The sequence below is a fragment of the Coregonus lavaretus genome (genome assembly GCF_964263955.1).
Source record: "Coregonus lavaretus genome assembly, chromosome: 20".
Classification (NCBI taxonomy): domain Eukaryota; kingdom Metazoa; phylum Chordata; class Actinopteri; order Salmoniformes; family Salmonidae; genus Coregonus; species Coregonus lavaretus.
This window is the reverse complement of record NC_140007.1, coordinates 6,422,674-6,446,465: the sequence shown is the minus strand read 5'-3', so window position 1 is coordinate 6,446,465 and position 23,792 is coordinate 6,422,674. Positions and strand designations below refer to the sequence as shown.

Here is a 23,792-nt window from a genome sequence, read left to right as displayed (position 1 = left end):
GAAGGCACAGTTTATTGGTGATTTCTTCTTGAATACCTCCCTGACAGCAATGGTTGGGAATGTTGTTTTGTTGTTGGTCATGTGTTGGTCAGGTGAGAGAGAAAAACAATCTGAAAGTTGAAAACATTAAACAATAAGCCATCTCTTCGTAATAAAAATGTAAATCTTAGGCAACTATATTGTGAAATTCGATGCAGTAACTTTTCAGATTCGACCACGGCCACTGGATCTTGGAGATCTTGCTGTGACACAGGTGTAGATCATTGATGGACTAGGGCAGGTTCGTGGGCACGCAGGTCACCTCATTGTTATGCCAGTACAGGCGGTCCAGGTTTTTGAGCTTGCTGAAGACGTTCTTGCCCACCTTTGTCGGAGCTGAGCTGGTTCTGGTGTTGCATGACCCAGACCAGGCTGGTGGCGTTGTCAAAGACCCCGTCCTGGATGCCTGTGATCTGGTTGCGCTGTAGGTAGACATACTTCATACGGGAGGGGACATACGGGATGTGCTGTTGGTTGCAGCTGTGGCCGTACATGACTACGGGGAAGCTGGCGGGGCAGTCACACTACAGGGTGCAGTCATCGTCCAGCCGCTCGGCCCACATGGACGAGGGGTGGTGGCGGCTTCGCAGGTAGTTGAGCCACTTGAGGGCATTGGGGTGATGGGTGTAGCTCAGGTTCACCAGTCCAGCCACGATCAGGTGTACCACTGTCCGCATGGTCACTGCAGGGAGAGGAAAGGGAACATAGATCAGAATACAGGTATAAACTGTGGTGATTTGAATTCTACGTAAAAAAATTTTATAATTGAAGGTTGTCCATTACTCACATTGTCAAAGCCTTTCATTGGTGCTCAATGAAAACTCAAACTCTCCAAGTATGTTTATCCACAAACAATGACTTTAATTTAAATACATAATTTTACAAATGAATGGAAATAAGCATGAATTAAAATTCCAGCTGTTGTTTAGAGGCAGTCGCTCCTCCCCAGTCTCTGTTGCAGGGTCTCCTTCAGACTGAGCTGGAGAGCGGTTTTAGCATGGTGTAAATAGCCCTCTCCCCTCTCTCGGTCATCCCTCTCTCTCCCTCCCCAGCTGCATCCCAGCCACTCTGTCTCTTTACAACACATACACTTTCCACAACTATGTAAGACAACATATCACCCCCAGCCATGTCAATATACTGTAAATCCCATCTGTGTGTTGGCGGCGCTACCATCTGGTCTTTAACAACCTTGTTTCCCCCCTCTCTGTTGTAGCTTATCATTAGCTTTATATCAGCAAAGGGCTATGCCTTGATGTTTCTATCTGAAGGCTTTCAGGAAAGGAGTGCAGGAAAAGGGGGGTATGGTACGACATATAGTACCTTAGCATGTATTGCATGATTGGATATTGTCAGCATTGTATCCTGCAATCAAATTAGACCTTCATACCAGGGCAAAAGTTATCTATCTGGATTTCGCCTATCAGATAGGATTAACTGCATAGAAATAGAATCAATTAAATGGACGAATCATAGACTTGAACGGTGACTCCCATTCTATTCATTCTATTTCTAAACATTTAATCCTATCCGATAGGAAATCCAGTCCAAATTCAAGTCAATGATTCTTCCGTTCTATTCATTCTATTTCTAAGCATTTAATCCTAGAAAAATGGTCCCTGGATGTGCTCTTCTCTGTGTCTGACCGCCTCGGGGCACAAACTCACAGCTTTGAAGCCTTAATGCAAATTATATTAATTTAACTGGAAAGACAAATAGGCTCCTCTTTCCTCCATTACCTGGAAAACAGCAAACAATTGCCTGAACTTTCCAAATGATCTCAACTTATCTGCATCCTGTGGAAAGAGAAAGTCCAGAACCAAAGTAGTGTTGTTAACACTTGCCACAGTTAATTACCATTGTCTTTTATCACAAAGAAACTGCCCTTCCATTGAATGGGGTATGAACATGGTCCTCTGTAGCTCAGCTGGTAGAGCACGGCGCTTGTAACGCCAAGGTAGTGGGTTCGATCCCCGGGACCACCCATACACACAAAAAAAATTTTATGCACGCACGACTGTAAATCGCTTTGGATAAAAGCGTCTGCTAAAAGGCATATTATTATTATAACATGGCAAGAGCAATGGATGAATATTGGGTATACCTGGATATTGCCAGGACACTGCTGCACTTACTGAAACATACAACCTCAAACTACAAACAACCTCAGGATCTAAATCCATGACTTAAACACCATTAAAATGCTATATTTGTGCCCAAGTGTCTGCATCTAAACATACACCTCTGTGATAAGGGTGCTGGCACCACTGATTCTGCCTGAGGAGCTCCAAGTAGACTTGATAATGGAGCTCTCCATGCGTAGTGAAGATAGGCCAGGCTTGTGATCCGAATGACACCAAGCAGAAAGAATGCAAAGTGCTTACCGGTGCAATGCCTTGGTCCTTGTGGTGGGCGCATAACTGTGTTTTAACCCAGCAGTAACACACCTGATTCAACTAATCTTCAAATCAGATGATTGCAGGGTTGGAACAAAAGCCTAGCTGCACATAAAGCAGTCTTCTATGGCCAATACTGGTCACCCCTGGCAAAGGAAAATAAGCCAAAAAATAAAGTTTGAATAGGAAAGATATGTTTTGTTGAAGCAAGATGAATAAATAGAATAGAATGCATATTTCTTCCATTTGAGCATCGTGCTTTAATTAACACATCCAATAGTGTGTATATTTTATCTTTGATCTAGAACAGGGATAGGCAACTTTGATGGGGGTGTGGGCCACAAAAAATCTGAACTATATTATGAGATCCATACACACATGCAGTCAGAGGGACATTTTGTTGGGGGAGCAAACCACCACCTTGTGAGCAAAACATTTTAGCTGCGCCACTCTTGAAAGCGGGGAGAAAAAAATGTTTTAGAGTTAATTTCCAGCAATTCTACACATTTTGCCATGGGGTGGAGAGAAATGTTTGCAGTTTTTAATATGATATCAGAGTGAGAGTGACTAACAAACTCAATGGGGCCCCCCCGGTCGACCATGATTCCTACAAGTTTAGATAACTGGATAGACTAACTTACCAATCAGAAAATGATTTACTGACGTGCTAATTGAGTGACTGTCAGTGATTGACGAGAAAAACTGCTGATTCAAAAACAAATATCACCTTGTGTATTTCTACTATTCTAACTCCCAACAGTAAGTTGGGGGAGAAGGGGGGAATTGATCTGCTGGATGTAACCACACATCTAACACATCAGGGGAAATGGCTCCAAGCCACCTTGAATTTGTCCAAATTGTGTTGTGTTATAGCCTGAATTTAAAATTGTTTCAATTTAGATTTATTGTCACTGGCCCTCACATAATGTCAAAGTAGAATTATGTTTTTAGAACTGTCTTTGTCATTAAGTATTCAACTCCTTTGTTATGGCAAGCCTAAATGAGTTCAGGAGGGGAAAAGGTCACATAATAAGTTGCATGGACTCACTCTGTGTGCAATAATAGTGTTAAACATTATTTTTGAAAGACTACCTCATCTCTGTACCCCGCACATACAATATCTGTAAGGTCCCTCAGTCGAGCAGTGAATTTCAAACACAGATTCAACCACAAAGACCAGTGAGGTTTTCCAATTCCTCACAAAGAAGGGCACCAATCGTAGATGAGTAAAAAAAATAAAAATATATCGCTTTGAGCATGAAGTTATTGATTACACTTTTAATGGTGTATTAATACACCCAGTCACTAGAAAGATACATGCGTCCTTCCAAACTCAGTTGCTGGAGAGGAAGGAAACCACTCAAAGATTTCACCATGAGGCCAATGGTGAATTTAAAACAGTTTAATGGCTGTGATAGGAGAAAACTGAGAATGGATCAACATTGTAGTTACTCCCCAATACTAACCTAACTGACAGACTGAATAGAAGGAAGCCTGTACAGAATACAAATATTCCAAAACATGCATCCCATTTGCAATAAGGTACTAAAGTAATACTGCAAAAAATGTGGCAAAGCAATTAACTTTTTGTCCTGAATACAATGTGTTATGTTTGGGGAAAATCAATACAACACATTACTGAGTACAACTCTCCATATCTTCAAGCATAGTGGTGGCGGCATCATGTTATGGGTGTGCTTGTAATCGTTAAGGATGGGGGAGTTTCAGGATAAAAAAGAAACGGAATGGAACTAAGCACAGGCAAAATCCTACAGGAAAACCTGGTTCTGTCTGCTTTCCACCAGACACTGGGAGATGAATTCACCTTTCAGCAGGACAATAACCTAAAACACAAAGCCAAATCTACACTGGAGATGCTTACCAAGACAGTGACTGTCCTGAGTGGCGATAATGGTTGTCTAGCAATGATCAACAACTAATTTGACAGAGGTTGAAGAATTTTGAAAATAATAAATGGGCAAATGTTGCACAATCCAGGTGTGGAAACCTCTTAGAGACTCACAGCTCTAATCTCTGCCAAAGGAGATTCTAACAAAGACTCAGGAGGGTAAATACTTATCTAACCATTTTGTCTTTAATTTTTCTTCCACTTTGACATTAGTATTTTCTGTAGATCGTTGACCCAAAAAAAAGACAATTCAATCCATTTTACTCCCACTTTGTAACACAACAAATGTGGAAAACGTCAAGGGGTTTGAATACTTTCTGAAGGCACTGTGTCAGAGGTTGTCTTTCCATCTCCATGACAGCAGAGGGTGCTCAGGGCTGCACAAACAGGATAATATCCTGCATTGCCCCAGTATGACATCAAGGTTACTTTAGGATTCTGGCACAACACCATCAGTCACAAATGAATCAACACATTCGCGTGGATAAGGGAGTTTGTACAAGTTTTAATCCACAGTAAAAGACAGCCAGGACATTAGTATAGCAGTTTGAGACTAGACGTGCTACATGTCATATGTGTCCCACCATTCCCCCATGCATTACAATGGTGCCCTTACCCTCAGTGTTCCCCATCACAGCAGAAACCCTCAACAACATTATTGCTTCTGCGTGGAAACTGATAGTGACACTTCTGTTGTATAGTTCATTAGTAGAAATTCACTGATAAGATATTTAAACAAGTGCAATCAGCATTGAACTGTGACTTTCATCAGGATAGTTGTGAAGTGGGCTACACCATCGGTGGGATGTGGGGATTTTGTGAGCTCATTTTATGGGTTGGATATTTGATAACATTATATACATTTGCTACCTCCACAAAGTGGCTTGAATATTCCCTCACCGTCATCACATTGGGAAAAATCCGAATTTGAGATTAGTGCACAGATCTTGAACTTCAATCATGCATAACCTCAATGGGAGATTTGTGTGAAAAGTTAGGCTACGTGCACAGATCTCAAGTAAGTATTTTTTCCCAACGTCCTCAAGGCACACAGTCTCTCTAAACAGTCAGTCCACTCGAAAAAGATGCTGGCTATAACTCTGGCCACAGGTGCGTTGGCTAAGAAATCAAACCCAACCAACAATGAAAACACTTTCAACTGCGTTCATACAATTCAGAGGTCCAATCAAAACAAAAGCATTCATGGCAACAAAAACCCCACACAACAAATAGAAAATGTATACTGTTGGTGTGAGGTGTGAATAAGTATATACAACTAAAGGAACTAAAAGACATTCAATTATACACAAACAAAAACGATGCTTCCTCCATTGTGTAGAGTTAACCAGTGCATAGCAGAAACCAACTTAGCCATGTCCTTAAAGCAGTGGAACCACAGTATAACTGGAGGGTCATTCACATTGTTGTCATGGTCTCTCAGCTAACCATGACAGTATCATCTGAAGACCCATAGATACAGTATGAAAAACATGTGGCCAATACTGAGGGGACTCAACAATGAAAAACACAGAACAGAGCTGGGTCAGATCCTGGATTAGTTACAGTGCTGTCAGCTTGCATAGTGATCAGTAACAACGACAGAAAAACCCACTGCATCACCGAGACGTGATGATAAACATTGGATCTCTATGTGGACAAGAAAGCAAATTAACAAAATATGGTTCTTTACCTTGAATGGCAATGTAATGTGTGTGTGTGTGTGTGTGTGTGTGTGGTGTAAGTTATTTTGTTTCACGGGCCTGGTGGCTCACTGGCTGCATTTCTTGCTTTCTTCCTCCTCTTAATCAGCAGGGGATTGATCGAGTGCTCGATGGCCTTGATTTTGGTTTGCTCACAGTCCACTCTCATAGTTGCCAGGGCATTCATAAATTCATCCTAGTAACAAAAATCACACCATTAGCATATCGCAAAGAAACAATTAAAATATTGTGTAAAGCACAGAGAAAATCCAAAGGAGCAAATGCGCAATTGTGTGGATAGAAGCAGACCAAAACACTGTATTTTGTACAATCTAGAGTAGGATATTGTTGTTTTTGTGCCCAATCTGCATGCTAGAGGTGTGTGGATCCAAGTAAGAAGCAGAAAGAATGCATTCACATCACTGCAGTGCCAGTGCTCACCTTGATCTCTTCCCAGATGTCCTGTTCCTCCTGCAGCACACGACTGGTGTGGAGAGGGGTCTGAGGAACCTCCATAGACTGCTGCAGGGAGACCAGTATAGGTTAGCTCATTGCTCTGGAAAACACATTGTGTCCAATCAAGGAACATGAATATAGGATCAAACTGGAAATGTGAAAAGTATTCAGCAACTCTAGGAAGGTCAATTATTATAAAAAAACATTGTAACAAAAGATGAGCCCGGTCCCATACCGTATGTGGTTTTATGGTTGCCAAGTTAACATTGCAGTGAGGCCAGTTTCTTTGGCATGACAAAGAACCAAAACTTAGTTAGCTTAAACACAAACAGACTGGACAACCAGGCAAGAAAAGGATGCGAGTGCAACAACATAATATGCTATGACAGCAAAGATGTCTTGTGTTGACATTACATGGCCAGTTTAGTTTGGTTGACTCACATGTTAATGAGGAATGTGGTTGTCATTAGGACTTCATGCGGTGGTACATATGATTAACTTTATCCATGACGCTTCTATGTTTCTGTAATTGTAATGTATCTGTGTTATGTTTGATATTTGTCTGAATCATTGTTCCCCTCTGCTGCTGTCTTGGTTCGACCAGGTCTCTCTTGAAAAACAGATGATTATCTCAATGAGACTAACCTAGATAAAGTAAGGTTAAACAAAAATGTAATACGATCACTGGAGACTTTTGAGAATTGTGAAATTCCATTCTGAAAAAAACTACCATTAATTGCGCTCTTCTGTTTTCTTCTGGTGGTCTTGTTGCATTGAAAGTTGCTCGTGAATAATCAGTATGTATCATCATAACATTGCGTTCTTTGTAATTAATACACAAATGCGACAACGATTGCTTCATGGTCATACTGCCTGGACTAGGGGGATAACAGAACGGTGCTGTGCTTACTTTGATCCAGGGGTGGTTCATTAACTCTGTGATGCTCATCCTCTGGGTGGGCTCAGTCTTCAGTAAGTGGCAGATCAGCTCATTGGCTGGGAGAGAGAAAACACAGGAAAACAGAGTTACAACTTTTGTAAGCAATTCACATAATTGCCCAGCATTATTACCATCAAAGTCATGATATTCATTTTGAATCCGGCCCATATAAATACCCCTGTCTTCTCTCTCTTACCTTCCTCTGACACGTCAGACCACTCTGCGTTGGGGAACTTGTACTCTCTGTTCCTGATGCGTTCTTTCATCCCAGGGGAGATGGCCAGGCCGTGGTTAGAGTAGAAGGGAGGATATCCACACAGCCTAAGTGGAGGAGAGGAGAATGTATAAGAACCACGTAAAGTGCTACGTCCTGTACACTGCTGTTATTGGGAATTGATTCATGCTGTCAACCTATTTTGTATCACTTACAGCATATACATGATGACGCCCAGAGACCACATATCACAGCATTTGTCGTACTTCTCTGGACCAAGAACCTCAGGGGCTGGGATCAAGGAGAGGAAATACGGACTTAGAATACATTCAAGCCTTATATTTTATGAACCTAATAATCAGTGCCACTGAAATATTCATGAATAATTGTACCAACAGGGTTTAGACTGTATTATAAACCAGTCAGTAAGACTGTTGAACAGCAAGCATGTAGACCGAGTCGCGTGCCCTTACCAACATAAAAGGGGGTGTAGCATGGCGTTGCCAAGGAGTTGTGTCACGGTCGTTGAAAGGATTGGACCAATGCGCAGCGTGGAATGCGAACATACTTTATCATTTAATTCACCACACGAACAAAACAATACGTGAAGTCCTTGGTAACAACCCACAAACCATACACAGAACAAGATCCCACAATACACTGTGCCAAACAGGCTGCCTAAGTATGGTTCCCAATCAGAGACAACAAGCAACAGCTGATTCTCGTTGCCTCTGATTGAGAACCACCCCGGCCAACATAGATACACATGAACTAGAAACTGAAACAAGGAACACAAAACATAGACTCTACACACCCTGGCTCAACATAAAAGAGTCCCTAGAGCCAGGGCGTGACAAGTTGAGTGTGGTGCTTTCTTTGGCAAACCCAAAATCAATAAGTTTGAGGAGTGCGTCTGGCCTTTTGGAGGTGTACAACAGATTCTCTAGCTGAGGGATGAGAAAATAGCATGATTATTTATTGGACTGATCATGTATGTAAAATAAGGGATGTTTTAGTATAATTCTGTTCATTGACAGACTTTACCTTAATGTCTCTGTGAGCGATGTTAATGGAATGCAGGTACTGGATGGCTTCTCCTATACTCTTCATGATGTCAGAGGCCTCTAGATGGGGTGGGAGAGAAGAGAAAGACTGAGTTAGAGAGGCATAACTGAGCGAGTGAACAGAGTTGAATACCAGTGGAGTGAAGGGAGACATTATTCAAATGGTCAGAAATTAGAGAAAGGATTTCTCATTACTAGGGCTGTGGTGGTCATTACATTTTGTCAGCCGGTGATTGTGAAGCAAATAACTGCAGGTCTCACGGTTACTGACCGTTAATTAACATAAACACATTTAGCATCTCCTGGCTTCCATGCATAGCCTACAAACCACTGATGCAGACCTTTGGAACATCTACATTAAAAAAAGTCTAATAAATCCATGTAATATAGCCTACACCATCACAATAAATGCATTATTTATTTTAGACAGGTCTAAAGAAACATGATATGAAGAAAATGTAGTCTATTTCAGAAGAACAGAATAGCATACTCTGAGTTGTCCTTATGTTAGGCCCTGATCTGGCTATGCCATATGGCTTTGGCTAGTTCATTTAGCAGACAAGATTTGCTTAGAATTCTGTGGCATTCTTTTATATTATTTTATAGTATGAAGAATACAATTGAACAAAGCTGAATAAAATAGAAAGGATATTTTCTCCAACCGATTTGAGGGAGTGCGCACATGCGGCTATTCTGTGTTAAGCGGTTAACAAAGAAACAGGTACTCCTATATGCTTCATTTAGAGTTATTTATGTAACTTTAGTTGTGATACAAACGTTGGGCTATATGTTTAGATTTTTAATACATTCTAAGGCTGCATGATGTGACTAATGATGATTTGAAAAAAGTTGCATGAAAGGCATGCGCAACAGCACTCTGCATTGTTTTTTGCGCAGGCTGTACACACTTCATCAGTTTATGATTTGGAAAAAGTCACAAAAAAAGCATGCGCAACAGCAGTGCATCATTCACAAATGAAAATATATCATTCACAAGCGATAGGCTAATAGTCACCCATCACACTATTCTTGATTTAATCTTGTCTTTACATATACAGTTGAAGTCGGAAGTTTACATACACTTAGGTTGGAGTCATTAAAACTCGTTTTTCAACCACTCCACAAATTTCTTGTTAACAAACTATAGTTTTTGCAAGTCGGTTAGGACATCTACTTTGTGCATGACACAAGTAATTTTTTCAACAATTGTTTACAGATAGTTTATTTCACTTATAATTCACTGTATCACAATTCCAGTGGGTCAGAAGTTTACATACACTAAGTTGACTGTGCCTTTAAACAGCTTGGACATTTTTAAAAAATAATGTCATGGCTTTAGAAGCTTCTGATAGGCTAATTGACATAATTTGAGTCATTTGGAGGTGTACCTGTGGATGTATTTCAAGGCCTACCTTCAAACTCAGTGCATCTTTGCTTGATATCATGGGAAAATCAAAAGAAATCAGCCAAGACCTCAGAAAAAAATAATTGTAGACCTCCACAAGTCCTATATCGACATAACCTGAAAGGCAGCTCAGCAAGGAAGCCACTGCTCTAAAACCGCCATAAAAAAGCCAGACTACGGTTTGCAACTGCACATGGGGACAAAGATCGTACTTTTTGGAGAAATGTCCTCTGGTCTGATGAAACAAAAATAGAACTGTTTGGCCATAATGCCATCGTTATGTTTGGAGGAAAAAGGGGGCTTGCAAGCCGAAGAACACCATCCCAACCGTGAAGCACGGGCATGGCAGCATCATTTTGTGGGGGTGCTTTGCTGCAGGAGGGACTGGTGCACTTCACAAAATAGATGGCATCATGAGGAAGGAAAATTAAGTGGATATATTGAAGCAACATCTCAAGACATCAATCAGGAAGTTAAAGCTTGGTCGCAAATGGGTCTTCCAAATGGACAATGACCCCAAGCATACTTCCAAAGTTGTGGCAAAATGGCTTAAGGACAACAAAGTCAAGGTATTGGAGTGGCCATCACAAAGCCCTGACCTCAATCCTATAGAAAATTTGTGGGCAGAACTGAAAAAGCGTGTGCGAGCAAGGAGGCCTACAAACCTGACTCAGTTACACCAGCTCTGTCAGGAGGAATGGGCCAACATTCACCCAACTTATTGTGGGAAGCTTGTGGAAGACTACCCAAAATGTTTGACCCAAGTTAAACATTTTAAAGGCAATGCTACCAAATACTAATGGAATGTATGTAAACTTCTGACCCACTGGGAATGTGATGAAATAAATAAAAGCTTAAATAAATCATTCTCTCTACTATTATTCTGACATTTCACATTCTTAAAATAAAGTGGTGATCCTAACTGACCTAAAACAGGGAATTAAATGTCAGGAATTGTGAAAAACTGAGTTTAAATATATTTGGCTAAGGTGTATGACTAAGGTGTATGAGTGGCGCAGTGGTCTAAGACACTGCATCGCAGTGCTAACTGTGCCACTAGAGATCCTGGTTCGAATCCAGGCTCTGTCGCAGCCGGCCGTGACCGGGAGACTCATGGGCGGCGCACAATTGGCCCAGCGTCGTCCAGGGTAGGGGAGGGAATGGCCGGCAGGGATGTAGCTCAGTTGATAGAGCATGGCGTTTGCAACGCCAGGGTTATGGGTTCGATTCCCACGGGGGGCCAGTATAAAAAAATAATATATATATGTATTCACTAACTGTAAGTCGCTCTGGATAAGAGCGTCTGCTAAATGACTAAAATGTAAATGTGTATGTAAACTTCTGACTTCATCTGTATGTGTGAAATTTGTTCTGATTTAGAATGGACCATTATCATGCACCTGTCTCGAAACAGGGGCAGCGGGGGAAAAAAATACAGGTAATCTATGCACTTAAATAGCGTATGGAGGATGCTTTTCCCGTTGTTCATTTTCATGTCAGCCAGGTAGGCTATACTCCTATTGTAAAGAGAAGCATTGTGCTTAATATTTGGAGAGTTTATAAATAAATATAGTAGGTCTAGTCTATAGAAAGCTGATGGGATCCTCCTCTTTTTAATAGAGGCCATCTCATGAAGTGTTTGATTAGATTTTTGATTACATTTGCATTGATGTCAGAGTGATTAGAGAGACAATAGAGTGCTGAGTACCAGGCAGTTAGCAAGTTTGGTAGGCTACTAATGACCATCAGCAGCATCAGAGCTTGGAGAAGCCTAGTTACCGTGACTAAACGGTCACGTGGAATTTGACTCTCATGACTTGTGACCGCCGTGTGGCGGTAATATGTGTGGCGGTAATATGGTCACTGTAACAGCCCTACTCATTACCTCTTTCTGTGAATGCTTGGTTCCCTCGGTCTTGAAATTGGCGGAATAGCTCACCTCCATGCATGCTAAAATGGAGAGAGAAAACATTGAATAACATAGACTAAATTTGTGTGTGTGTGTGTGTATGTGTGTGACCCACCACTCCATGACGATGAGCAGGCACTTCCTGCCTTGGTAGAGGTTTTCGTAGACGTCCATGATGCGTACGATGTGAGAGCAGGGCGACACCCTCCAGTGGAGCTCTACCTCCCGACGAGCATCCGCACAGTCCTGCAGCATCTGAAAAGAGGGGGCGGAGTAGATGAGAAGAGAGAAGGGTATCAGAGATTACATCTGATCTTAATGGCTTCCTTTCCTCCTCTCCTTACCACCATTACCACTGATATCAAAGATAATAGGTCTAAATAAAAGTTAAAGCAATATGATGGAAGAGGAAGAGTGAGAGACAATTACCAGCATGAGCAGGGGATTTTTAGACCCGAACCAATAACCAACAATGGTTATGGTAAACCACACAGAGCTGAGCTGCTGACTAATGTCTTTCAAAAGGTTACATCTAGATTTCTCCCCAACCAGTGTCTAGTGTAGCCTACTTTCTCCACTATTGATAGTACATCAGGCCAGGGGTCTCAAACATGCAGTGTCTAACTTGTCATTGTTTCTGAATTAGAAAAAGAATGCAGTAGATTTTCCGTCCTCAGTTCACTCCAAGTTGAGACCCTCAAACCACGACGGAGCAAAAGCCATCCAGAGGTAGTCACTTCCCTTATTTTGACAATCAGATCTGATTACGGCAGCCTCAGACACATTATAATACAATTGCCTTCCTTCCTAGATGGAACAAGCCTAATGCAACCTAATGACATTACTCACCCATTTGGGAGTTCAAGAACAATACCACACAAAACACCAAGCTGGTTGAAAAGGTGAATGCTTAAACCTTGGCCTGCCTGTCGTGTGGCTAGTAAGCAAACACACATTGACAATCACTTTACAGTCAGATGCATGAATAACCTCCTAGAGTCGATGTCCGCGCCACAGTGGAAATTGAATTAGCATAATAATAAAAAATCCCCATCAGTCTGTTTAAGCTAGACATGTTTTTGTGTCTCAATCCACCGCGTCCGCCAATGGTGGCCTTCCGCATCAGCGGTGGAAGGCGGCCGAGCTACAGTGGTGTTTGTCAGACCATGAGACACGATGGTGTTCTCGGTTTTGCTCTACGACACCTACAAGTGTCAAGTGACTCGTCTGAAGTCGGTACTGCCAATCTGCCCACAGTTTAGGCTACACACTAATATGAAACCTCCATGAAAAGGTGAGACTCTCAAAACACGTACAAATATGTTTTAGAACACCTACTCATTCAAGGGTGTTTCTTTATTTTTACTATTTTCTACATTGTAGAATAATACTGAAGACATCAAAACTATGAAATAACACATATGGAATAATGTAGTAACCAAAAAAGTGTTAAACAAATCAAAATATATTTTATATTTGAGATTCTTCAAATAGCCACCCTTTCACTTGACAGCTTTGCACACTCTTGGGATTCTCTCAACCAGCTTCACCTGGAATGCTTTTCCAACAGTCTTGAAGGAGTTCCCACATACAGTGAGGGAAAAAAACTATTTGATCCCCTGCTGATTTTGTCCATTTGCCCACTGACAAAGAAATGATCAGTCTATCATTTTAATGGTAGGTTTATTTGAACAGTGAGAGACAGAATAACAACCAAAAAATCCAGAAAAAAGCATGTCAAAAATTTTATAAATTGATTTGCATTTTAATGAGGGAAATAAGTATTTGACCCCTCTGCAAAACATGATTTAGTACTTGGTGGCAAAACCCTTGTTGGCAGTCACAGAGGTCAGACGTTTCTTGTAGTTGGCCACCAGGTTTGCACACATCTCAGGAGGGATTTTGTCCCACTCCTCTTTGCAGATCTTCTCCAAGTCATTAAGGTTTCGAGGCTGACATTTGGCAACTCGAACCTTCAGCTCCCTCCACAGATTTTCTATGGGATTAAGGTCTGGAGACTGGCTAGGCCACTCCAGGACCTTAATGTGCTTCTTCTTGAGCCACTCCTTTGTTGCCTTGGCCGTGTGTTTTGGGTCATTGTCATGCTGGAATACCCACCCACGACCCATTTTCAATGCCCTGGCTGAGGGAAGGAGGTTCTCACCCAAGATTTGACGGTACATGGCCCCGTCCATCGTCCCTTTGAAGTTGTCCTGTCCCCTTAGCAGAAAAACAACCCCAAAGCATAATGTTTCCACCTCCATGTTTGACAGTGGGAATGGTGTTCTTGGGGTCATAGGCAGCATTCTTCCTCCTCCAAACACGGCGAGTTGAATTGATGCCAAAGAGCTCCATTTTGGTCTCATCTGACCACAACACTTTCACCCAGTTCTCCTCTGAATCATTCAGATGTTCATTGGCAAACTTCAGACGGGCATGTATATGTGCTTTCTTGAGCAGGAGGACCTTGCAGGCGCTGCAGGATTTCAGTCCTTCACAGCGTAGTATGTTACCAATTGTTTTCTTGGTGACTATGGTCCCAGCTGCCTTGAGATCATTGACAAGATCCTCCCGTGTAGTTCTGGGCTGATTCCTCACCGTTCTCATGATCATTGCAACTCCACTAGGTGAGATCTTGCATGGAGCCCCAGGCCGAGGGAGATTGACGTTTTTTTTGTGTTTCTTCCATTTGCGAATAATCGCACCAACTGTTGTCACCTTCTCACCAAGCTGCTTGGCGATGGTCTTGTAGCCCATTCCAGCCTTGTGTAGGTCTACAATCTTGTCCCTGACATCCTTGGAGAGCTCTTTGGTCTTGGCCATGGTGGAGAGTTTGGAATCTGATTGATTGATTGCTTCTGTGGACAGGTGTCTTTTATACAGGTAACAAGCTGAGATTAGGAGCACTCCCTTTAAGTGTGCTCCTAATCTCAGCTCGTTACCTGTATAAAAGACACCTGGGAGCCAGAAATCTTTCTGATTGAGAGGGGTTCAAAAACGTATTTCCCTCATTAAAATGCAAATCAATTTATAACATTTTTGACATGCGTTTTTCTGGATTTTTGTTGTTGTTATTCTGTCTCTCACTGTTCAAATAAACCTACCATTAAATTTATAGACTGATCATTTCTTTGTCAGTGGGCAAACGTACAAAATCAGCAGGGGATCAAATACCTTTTTCCCTCACTGTATGTGTTGCCACCGTAGGGTCATGCACTACTAATAAAGCAAAGAAGGGCTTTGTATCCGTCACGGAATAGAGAATAACAATGGTCCAATGTATGCTTCTCCCCCCAAAAATAAATACAATTAAATAAAATTAAAAATTAAAAGATGCGTTGGTGAAATTTCGGGAGATTTTTCCCAAAATGTCCTTTGTTAAAGTACAATGAATAAGGCCTCTGGATATGCTGTTTCCAATTTGTTCCAAGTCCCGTGTAATTCCTTGAGTGCCAGCGTGGTGTCGGATTGTGGGGGAATGTACACAGATGTGATACAAACAGCTGTGAATTGTCTCAGGAGATAATGGGGTCAGCATTTGATCGTGAGGTATTCCAGGTCAGGGGAACAGAAACTCTTAAGTGTTTGTACATTCCTACAATCACACCATGAGTTGTTATTCATGAAACATACAGGTGACCCTGTAGCAGGTGACCCAAAAGTGGTTTATGACTACTATGATTTCCCATTGTAGCCAATTAAATTGCAGTAATTCTGTAATTTTTCAGTTTTCCATTACAAATTTGGTAACAGAATTACGAGTTTTATTCACTTAATAATTCATAAACAAACTTAATATCAGTAAAAACACAATAACTAAATTGGTACGTTTACCTTTACTTGTTACTTCTGTGAATTTTCATTACCCTCCCTCCTCATGACGCAGAGAAATTAGAAAGTATGTTAAAAATACAGTGCATTCAGAAAGTATTCAGACCCCTTCCCCACATTTACAGCCTCATTCTAAAATGGATTAAATAAATAAAAATTCCTCAATCTACACACAAACACCATAATGACAAAGCGAACAGGTTTTTAGAAATGGTAGCAAATTTATTAAAAATAAAAACAGAAATACCTTATTTACATAAGTACTCAGACCCTTTGCTATGAGACTCGAAATTGAGCTCAGGTGCATCCTGTTTTCATTGATCATCCTTGAGATGTTTCTACAACTTGACTGGAGTACACCTGTGGCAAATTCAATTGATTGGACATGATTTGGAAAGGCACACACCTGTCTATGTAAGGTCCCACAGTTGACAGTGCATGTCAGAGCAAAAACCAAGCCATGAGGTAGAAGAAGGAGCTCCGAGACAGGATTGTGTTGAGGTACAGATCTGGGGAAGGGTACCAAAACATTTCTGCAGCATTGAAGGTCCCCAAGAACACAGTGGCCTCCATCATTCTTTAATGGAAGAAGTTTGGAACCACCAAGACTCTTGCTAGAGCTGGCCGCCCGGCCAAACTGAGCAATCGAGGGAGAGGGACCTTGGTCAGGGAGGTGACCAAGAACCCGATGGTCACTCTGACAGAGGTTCAGAGTTCTTCTGTGGAGATGAGAGAACCAACCAGAAGGACAACCATCTCTGCAGCACTCAACAAATCAGGCCTTTATGGTAGAGTGGCCAGACGGAAGCTACTCCTCAGTAAAAGGCACATGACAGCCCGCTTGGAGTTTGCCAAAGGGCACCTAAAGGACTCTCAGACCATGAGAAACAAGATTATCTGGTCTGATGAAACCAAGATTGAACTCTTTGGCCTGAATGCCAAGCGTCACGTCTGGATGAGCGTAGCAGAGAGAAACGTGCTCCATAGCGCTCAGGACTTCAGACTGGGGCGAAGGTTCACCTTCCAACAGGACAACGACCCTTAACACACAGCCAAGACAACGCAGGAGTGGCTTCGGGACAAGTCTCAATGTCCTTGAGTGGCCCAGCCAGAGCCCGCATTTGAACCCGTTCGAACATCTCTGGAGAGACATGAAAATAGCTGTGCAGGGACGCTCCCCATCCAACCTGACAGAGCTTGAAAGGATCTGCAGAGAAGAATGGAAGAGAACTCCCCAAATACAGGAGTGCCAAGCTTGTAGCGTCATACCCAAGCAGACTCGAGGCTGTAATCGCTGCCAAAGGTGCTTCAACAAAGCACTGAGTAAAGGGTCTGAATATTTATGTAAATGTGATATGTTTTTTTTTTTTTTATAAATTTGCTAAAATTTATAAAAACCTGTTTTTGCTTTGTCATTATGGCGTTTGTCTGTAGATTAATAAGAAAAACAAAACAATTTAATCAATTTTAGAATAAGGATGTAACGTAACAAAATGTGGAAAAAGTCAAGGGGTCTGAATACTTTACGAATGCACTGTATGTGGGTTTTTGGTAACGGAATTACAAGGCACAAGGCAATGTTTCTTAAACTTAAAGAAGGCAAATCATTTCTACAAAACTTAATATAAAAGTGTTGATATTAGTTGGCAGGGGTCTTTTAATTTAATATTCTGTTTTTACATATTTCTAAATAGCTTTTAAGCCTTTTTCTGGTAGAGGTCTAAAACCCCTTTTCCATCTGTTTGACCAGAAATCAAACCCTTTGCTTATTCCTAATTGTAGGATGGCAAATGGTAGAAAAATTTATACAGTGGGTATAGAAAGTCACCACCCCCTTTCAAAATGTTCACCTTTTGTTGCTGTAAGCCTGAAATGAAAACACATAAAATTTAACTTTCTTTACACAATATCCAAGTAAAAAAAAAAAAAAAAAAAAAACTCTGAAAATGATTTACAAGTAAAACAATAAAATACCCTATTTGGATAAGTGAACACCCCCCCCCCCCCCCCCCCCCTTAGAATTGCAATTGCAAACTGGCTGAGGTATAACCAACCACTTTCCAGATCACAAATCAAGCTAATTGGCTTCCATCTGTGATCAATTGTAGTGACTTTGATTAGTTCAGAATAAAAGCAGTTGTTCATAGAGGACTCCACTGCTTAGTAATGCAATTCAAAGCAAAGAATCCACTATGGGCGGAAAGGTACGTTCAAAAGACCTACGAGATAAAGTTGTGGAAAGGCACAAGTCAGGGGATGGATACAAAACAATCCCAAAGGCTTTGTCTATCCCTCAGAGCACAGTTAAGACCATTATTAAGAAGTGGAAGGCATATGGTACCACTCAGACCCTGCATACATCAGGCCATCCCTCCAAACTGGATGAGCGGGCAAGGAGACTGATCAGAGAGGCTACCTAGAAGCTAATGGCGACTTTGAAGGAGCTTCAGGCCTTTATGGCAAAGACTGGTCAATGTGTGCATGTGACCACAATATCACAAGCACTCCACAAATCTGGCCTTTATCGGAGGGTGGCAAGAAAGAAAACACTCCTCAAAAGAAGCCACATCAAGTCTTGGTTGAGTTTTGCCAAAAAGCACATTGTTGATTCCGAGGCCAAGTGGCAAAAGGTACTATGGTCAGATGAGACCAAAATTGAACTTTTTGGCCTGAACGCAAAACGATATGTCTGGCGAAAACCCAAAACGTCTTCCACCTAAAGAACACCATGCCTACAGTAAAGCACGGCAGTGGCAGCAACCTGTTGTGGGGGTGTTTCTCTTCAGCAGTGACTGGAGCACTTGTCAGGATAGAAGAGAAAATGGACAGTGCAAAATATCGATTCTTGAGGAGAACCTGCAGCCCTCTGCCAGGAAGTTGAAAATGGGAAGATGGTTCAAGTTTCAACATGACAATGACTCAAAGCACACCGCCAAAGCAACCGTACAGTGGCTGAAGGACAAGAAGGTGAATGTCCTTGAGTGGCCTAGTCAGAGCTCCGACCTAAATCCCATCGAGAATCTGTGGAATGACTTGAAGAGTGCAGTCCATGAGCGGTCACCATGCAATTTGACTGAGCTTGAACAATTCTGCAAGGAAGAATGAGCAAATATTGCACAGTCTAGGTGTGCAACGTTAGTAGAGACATATTCAAAGAGATTCATGGCTGTAATTCAAGCAAAAGGTGGTTCCACCAAGTATTAACTCAAGGGGGTATTCACTTATCCAAATAGGGTATTTTACTGTTTTAATTGTAAATCATTTTCAGAGTTTTTTTGATTTTTTCCCCCCACTTGGATATTGTGGGTTACTGTGTGTAAATAATGCCGGATTATATGTGTTTTCATTTTAGGCTAAGGCAACAAAAAGGGGGTGGTGACTTTCTATACCCACTGTATATGCCTTAATTTCAACAACAAAAAATATATAGACTCTTTACTTTCATTTGACACTCAATTTGACATGCTCCTATGAACTTCACGTTGGTGCTCATGGGTCCTTTACATGGAAATGCCCAACCCACACAGAAACAGATACAAGACAGAGATATTTTCCTCATTAAAGTATTGTATACATTTGGAAATACCCAGTACCGTTGACTCCTGATATCAACTCAATGTAAATAGTCCTATATGTACTAAACCAGAACATGCCGAAATCCAGAGCAACTAAAAAGTAGGCAAACTGATTTTGAACAGGTGAACGGCACTAATAGGCATAAATAGTTAGCACTTAATCCATGTTGGAGGTTTAAGGCGCAAGGTGTCAGCGATGTTGCGTCCTCATGACCCTGCTTACTGCATGTAGCCTACCCACTTCCACATCACAAACATGAGTCACTCCCTGACGTCATTCAGTATTCCCGGGAGGAGGGGGCGCCGTACAGCTGGCACTGCCATTCCCTCAGCATGACACACACCAACCACACGTACATACACACACACCAGACATGTCTATGGGCCACCTAAGCATTGTTACGACAGCAGGATGTGATTGTCACAACTTTTTCTTTTTTATCAGGGAGAACGCTACTAGCCAGTCAGTTGTAATGATAAGATGGACAATTCCACGGTGACGGAATTACACTTTGATTCCGATTTGTCTCAAAAAAAAGATGTATGCCAAACAAAAAACAATGATTTCAAAAAGTTACTCAAAAAGACTACTTTGTACAATTTACACAGAAAAGTTCAGAAAAACACATTTACTGGATGAACTGTCTAGATGGAAAGTTGATGCAACCAGTCAGGATGCTCTTGATAGTGCAGCTGTAGAACATTTTGAGGATCTGAGGACCCATGCCAAATCTTTTCAGTCTCCTGAGGGGGAATAGGCTTTGTTGTGCCCTCTTCACGACTGTCTTGGTGTGTTTGGACCATGATAGTTTGTTGGTGATGTGGACATCAAGGAACTTGAAGCTCTCAACCTGTTCCACTACAGCCCTGTCGATGAGAATGGGGCCGTGCTCAGTCCTCTTTTTTTTCCCCTGTAGTCCACAATCATCTCCTTTGTCTTGAACACATTGAGGGAGAAGTTGTTATCCTGGCACCACACGGCCAGGTCTCTGACCTCCTCCCTATAGGCTTTCTCATCGTTGTCGGTGATCAGGCCTACCACTGTTGTGTTGTTGGCAAACGTAATGATGGTGTTGGAGTTGTGCCTGGCCATGCAGTCATGGGTGAACAGGTAGTACAGGATGGGTCTGAGCACGCACCCCTGAGGGCCCCCATTTTGAGGATCAGCGTGGCAGATGTGTTGTTACCTACCCTTACCACTTGGGGGCGGCCCGTCAGGAAGTCCAGGATCCAGTTGCAGAGGGAGGTGTTTAGTCCCAGGGTCCTTAGCTTAGTGATGAGCTTTGAGGGCACTATGGTGTTGAACGCTGAGCTGTAGTCAATGAATAGCATTCTCACGTAGGGGTTCCTCTTGTCCAGGTGGGAAAGGAGTGCAATAGAGATTGCATCATCTGTGGATTTGTTGGGGCGGTATGCAAACTGGAGTGGGTCTAGGGTTTCTAGGGATAATGGTGTTGATGTGAGCCATGACCAGCCTTTCAAAGCACTTCATGGCTACAGACGTGAATGCTACGGGTCGGTAGTCATTTAGGCAGGTTATCTTTGTGTTCTTGGGCACAGGGACTATGGTGGTCTGCTTGAAACATGTTGGTATTACAGACTCAGTCAGGGACATGTTGAAAATGTCAGTGAAGACACTTGCCAGTTGGTCAGCGCATGCCAGTTGGTCAGTACACGTCCTGGTAATCCGTCTGGCCCTGCGGCCTTGTGAATGTTGACCTGCTTAAAAGCCTTACTCACATCGGCTACGAAGAGCGTGATCACATAGTCATCCGGAACAGCTGATGCTCTCATGCATGCTTCAGTGTTGCTTGCCTCGAAGCGAGCATAGAAGTGATTTAGCTCGTCTGGTAGGCTTGTGTCACTGGGCAGCTCGTGGCTGTGTTTCCCTTTGTAGTCTGTAGTAGTTTGCAAGCCCTGCCACATCCGACGAGCATCGGAGCCGGTGTAGTACGATTCAATCTTAGTTCTGTATTGACTCTTTGCCTGTTTGATGGTTCTTCAGAGGGCATAGCGGGATTTCTTATAAGCGTCCGGGTTAGAGTTCTGCTCCTTGTAAGCGGCAGCTCTACCCTTTAGCTCAGTACGGATGTTGCCTGTAATCGATGGCTTCTGGTTGGGGTATGTACGTACGTACGGTCACTGTGGGGACGAAGTCATCGATGCACTTATTGATGAAGCCAGTGACTGATGTGGTGTACTCCTCAATGCCATCTGAAGAATCCTGGAAAATATTCCAGTCTGTGCTAGCAAAACAGTCCTGCATCTGCGTCATCTGACCACTTCCTTATTAACCGAGTCACTGGTGCTTCCTGCTTTAGTTTTTGCTTATAAGCAGGTATCAGGAGGATAGAATTATTGTCAGATTTGCAAAATGGACGGTGAGGGCGAGCTTTGTACACATCTCTGTGTGTGGAGTAAAGGTGGTCTACAGTTTTTTTTCGTCTGGTTGCACATTTAACATGCTGGTAGAAATTATGTAGAATGGATTTAAGTTTCCCTGCATTAAATTCCCCGGCCACTAGGAGCGCTGCCTCTGGATGAGCATTTTACTGTTTGCTTATGGCCTTGTACAGCTCATTGAGTGCGATCTTAGTGCCAGCATCGGTTTGTGGTGGTAAATAGACAGCTACGAAAAATAGAGGTCCTGGATGGCAGGAAGCTTGGCCCCAGTGATGTACTAGGCCGTACGCACTACCCTCTGTAGTGCCTTGCGGTCAGAGGCCAAGCAGTTGCCATACCAGGCGGTGATGCAACCAGTCAGGATGCAACCAGTCAGGATGCCCTCGATGGTGCAGCTGTAGAACCTTTTGAGGATCTGAGGACCCATGCCAAATCTTTTCAGTCTCCTGAGGGGGAATAGGCTTTGTTGTGCCCTCTTCACAACTGTCTTGGTGTGTTTGGACCATGATAGTTTGTTGGTGATGTGGACACAAAGGAACTTGAAGCTCTCAACCTGTTCCACTACAGCCCTGTCGATGAGAATGGGGGCGTGCTCAGTCCTCTTTTTTTTCCTGTAGTCCACAATCATCTCCTTTGTCTTGATCACATTGAGGGAGATATTGTTATCCTGGTTTGTGGTGGTAAATAGACAGCTACGAAAAATATAATTGAAAACTCTCTTGGTAGATAGTGTGGTCTACAGCTTATCATGAGATACTCTACCTCAGCCGAGCAAAACCTCGAGACTTCCTTAGTATTAGATTTTATGCACCAGCTGTTGTTTACAAATATACACAGACAGCCACCCCTTGTCTCACCGGAGTCAGCCGTTCTATCCTGCCGATGTAGCATATATCCCGCCAGCTGTATGTTATCCATGTCGTCGTTCAGCCACGACTCGGTGAAACATAAGATATTACAGCTTTTAATGGGACATTGGTAAGATAACAAAATGGACGACCTAAGATCAAGGTTTTCAAATGATTGTACGTTGGCTAATAGAATTGATGGAAGAGGCAGTTTACTCGCTCGCCGTTGGATCCTTACAAGGCACCCCGACCTACGTCCACGATATATCCATCTCTTTCTCATGCGAATGATGGGGATTTGGGCCTTGTCGGGTGTCTGTAGAATATCCTTCGCGTCCGACTCGTTGAAGAAAAAATCTTCATCCAATACAAGGTGAGTAATCGCTGTCCTGATATACAGAAGCTCTTTTTGGTCATAAGAGACGGTGGAAGAAACATTATGTACAGAATAAATTACAAATAACGCGAAAAAACACACATAATAGCACAATTGGTTAGAGGGCCGTAAAACAGCAGCCATCTCCTCCGGTGCCATCACCATCTGTTGTGACAATTTTATCATGGCTGTGACGTGGTCATAGCCACGAGGCGAAGCCAAGTGTATTATTGTATTATTGCTTAAATCAATGGGAGCCCATGCCATGACATTTTTTGAATTTTTGATTCTTGCTGAATGTCTAGTTTATTTTTGTGGAAATTGCAGGAAACTAGCTTTGAAACTGCAATTTCTCTCTCAGCCCCATGGCAAAATGTGTAGAATTGCAGGAAATAAGCTTTAAAGAGAAACTTTCATTTGTTTTTTAATTCATAGAAAAACATGTTTTAGGCTAAGTTATAATGAAACAGTTTGTTGCAAAAGTGATATATTTTGGTCTTTTAGTAGTAAATCTACTTATTTTTGCCCCTAGCGGTTCAACTCCATTGAAATCGTGATGTAGAGGCACCTTGAAAATACACTCCCTTTTAGATGTGCTGGGTGGTACCACCTCAAGGCTTACTATAACAGCAGGTGACAGCACGCATTATTTGGCAATGGTCCTGGTAAGTGGAGTGTGCCAATATATTTTGAATGATGCTTCCTTGACTAGACTACTGACGTTACA

At 42.3% G+C, this 23,792-nt stretch overlaps 1 protein-coding gene across 1 annotated transcript in view; it reads right to left on the bottom strand.

Moving 5' to 3' along the window:
* Positions 1-563: 563 nt before the first annotated feature.
* The window catches only part of LOC311147586 (MAP kinase-activated protein kinase 2-like), a gene marked incomplete at both ends in the record, with an annotated part of 32,252 nt that continues 9,023 nt past the window's right edge, over positions 564-23,792 (bottom strand). Inside the window, 11 exons of the mRNA XM_084184329.1 lie at positions 564-721; positions 6,105-6,240; positions 6,486-6,566; positions 7,411-7,496; positions 7,637-7,761; positions 7,870-7,945; positions 8,128-8,162; positions 8,510-8,601; positions 8,699-8,778; positions 12,009-12,073; positions 12,148-12,287. Of these exons, the coding sequence (XP_084040455.1) occupies positions 564-721; positions 6,105-6,240; positions 6,486-6,566; positions 7,411-7,496; positions 7,637-7,761; positions 7,870-7,945; positions 8,128-8,162; positions 8,510-8,601; positions 8,699-8,778; positions 12,009-12,073; positions 12,148-12,287 (1,074 nt within the window). The remainder of the gene's footprint in view (positions 722-6,104; positions 6,241-6,485; positions 6,567-7,410; positions 7,497-7,636; positions 7,762-7,869; positions 7,946-8,127; positions 8,163-8,509; positions 8,602-8,698; positions 8,779-12,008; positions 12,074-12,147; positions 12,288-23,792) is intronic.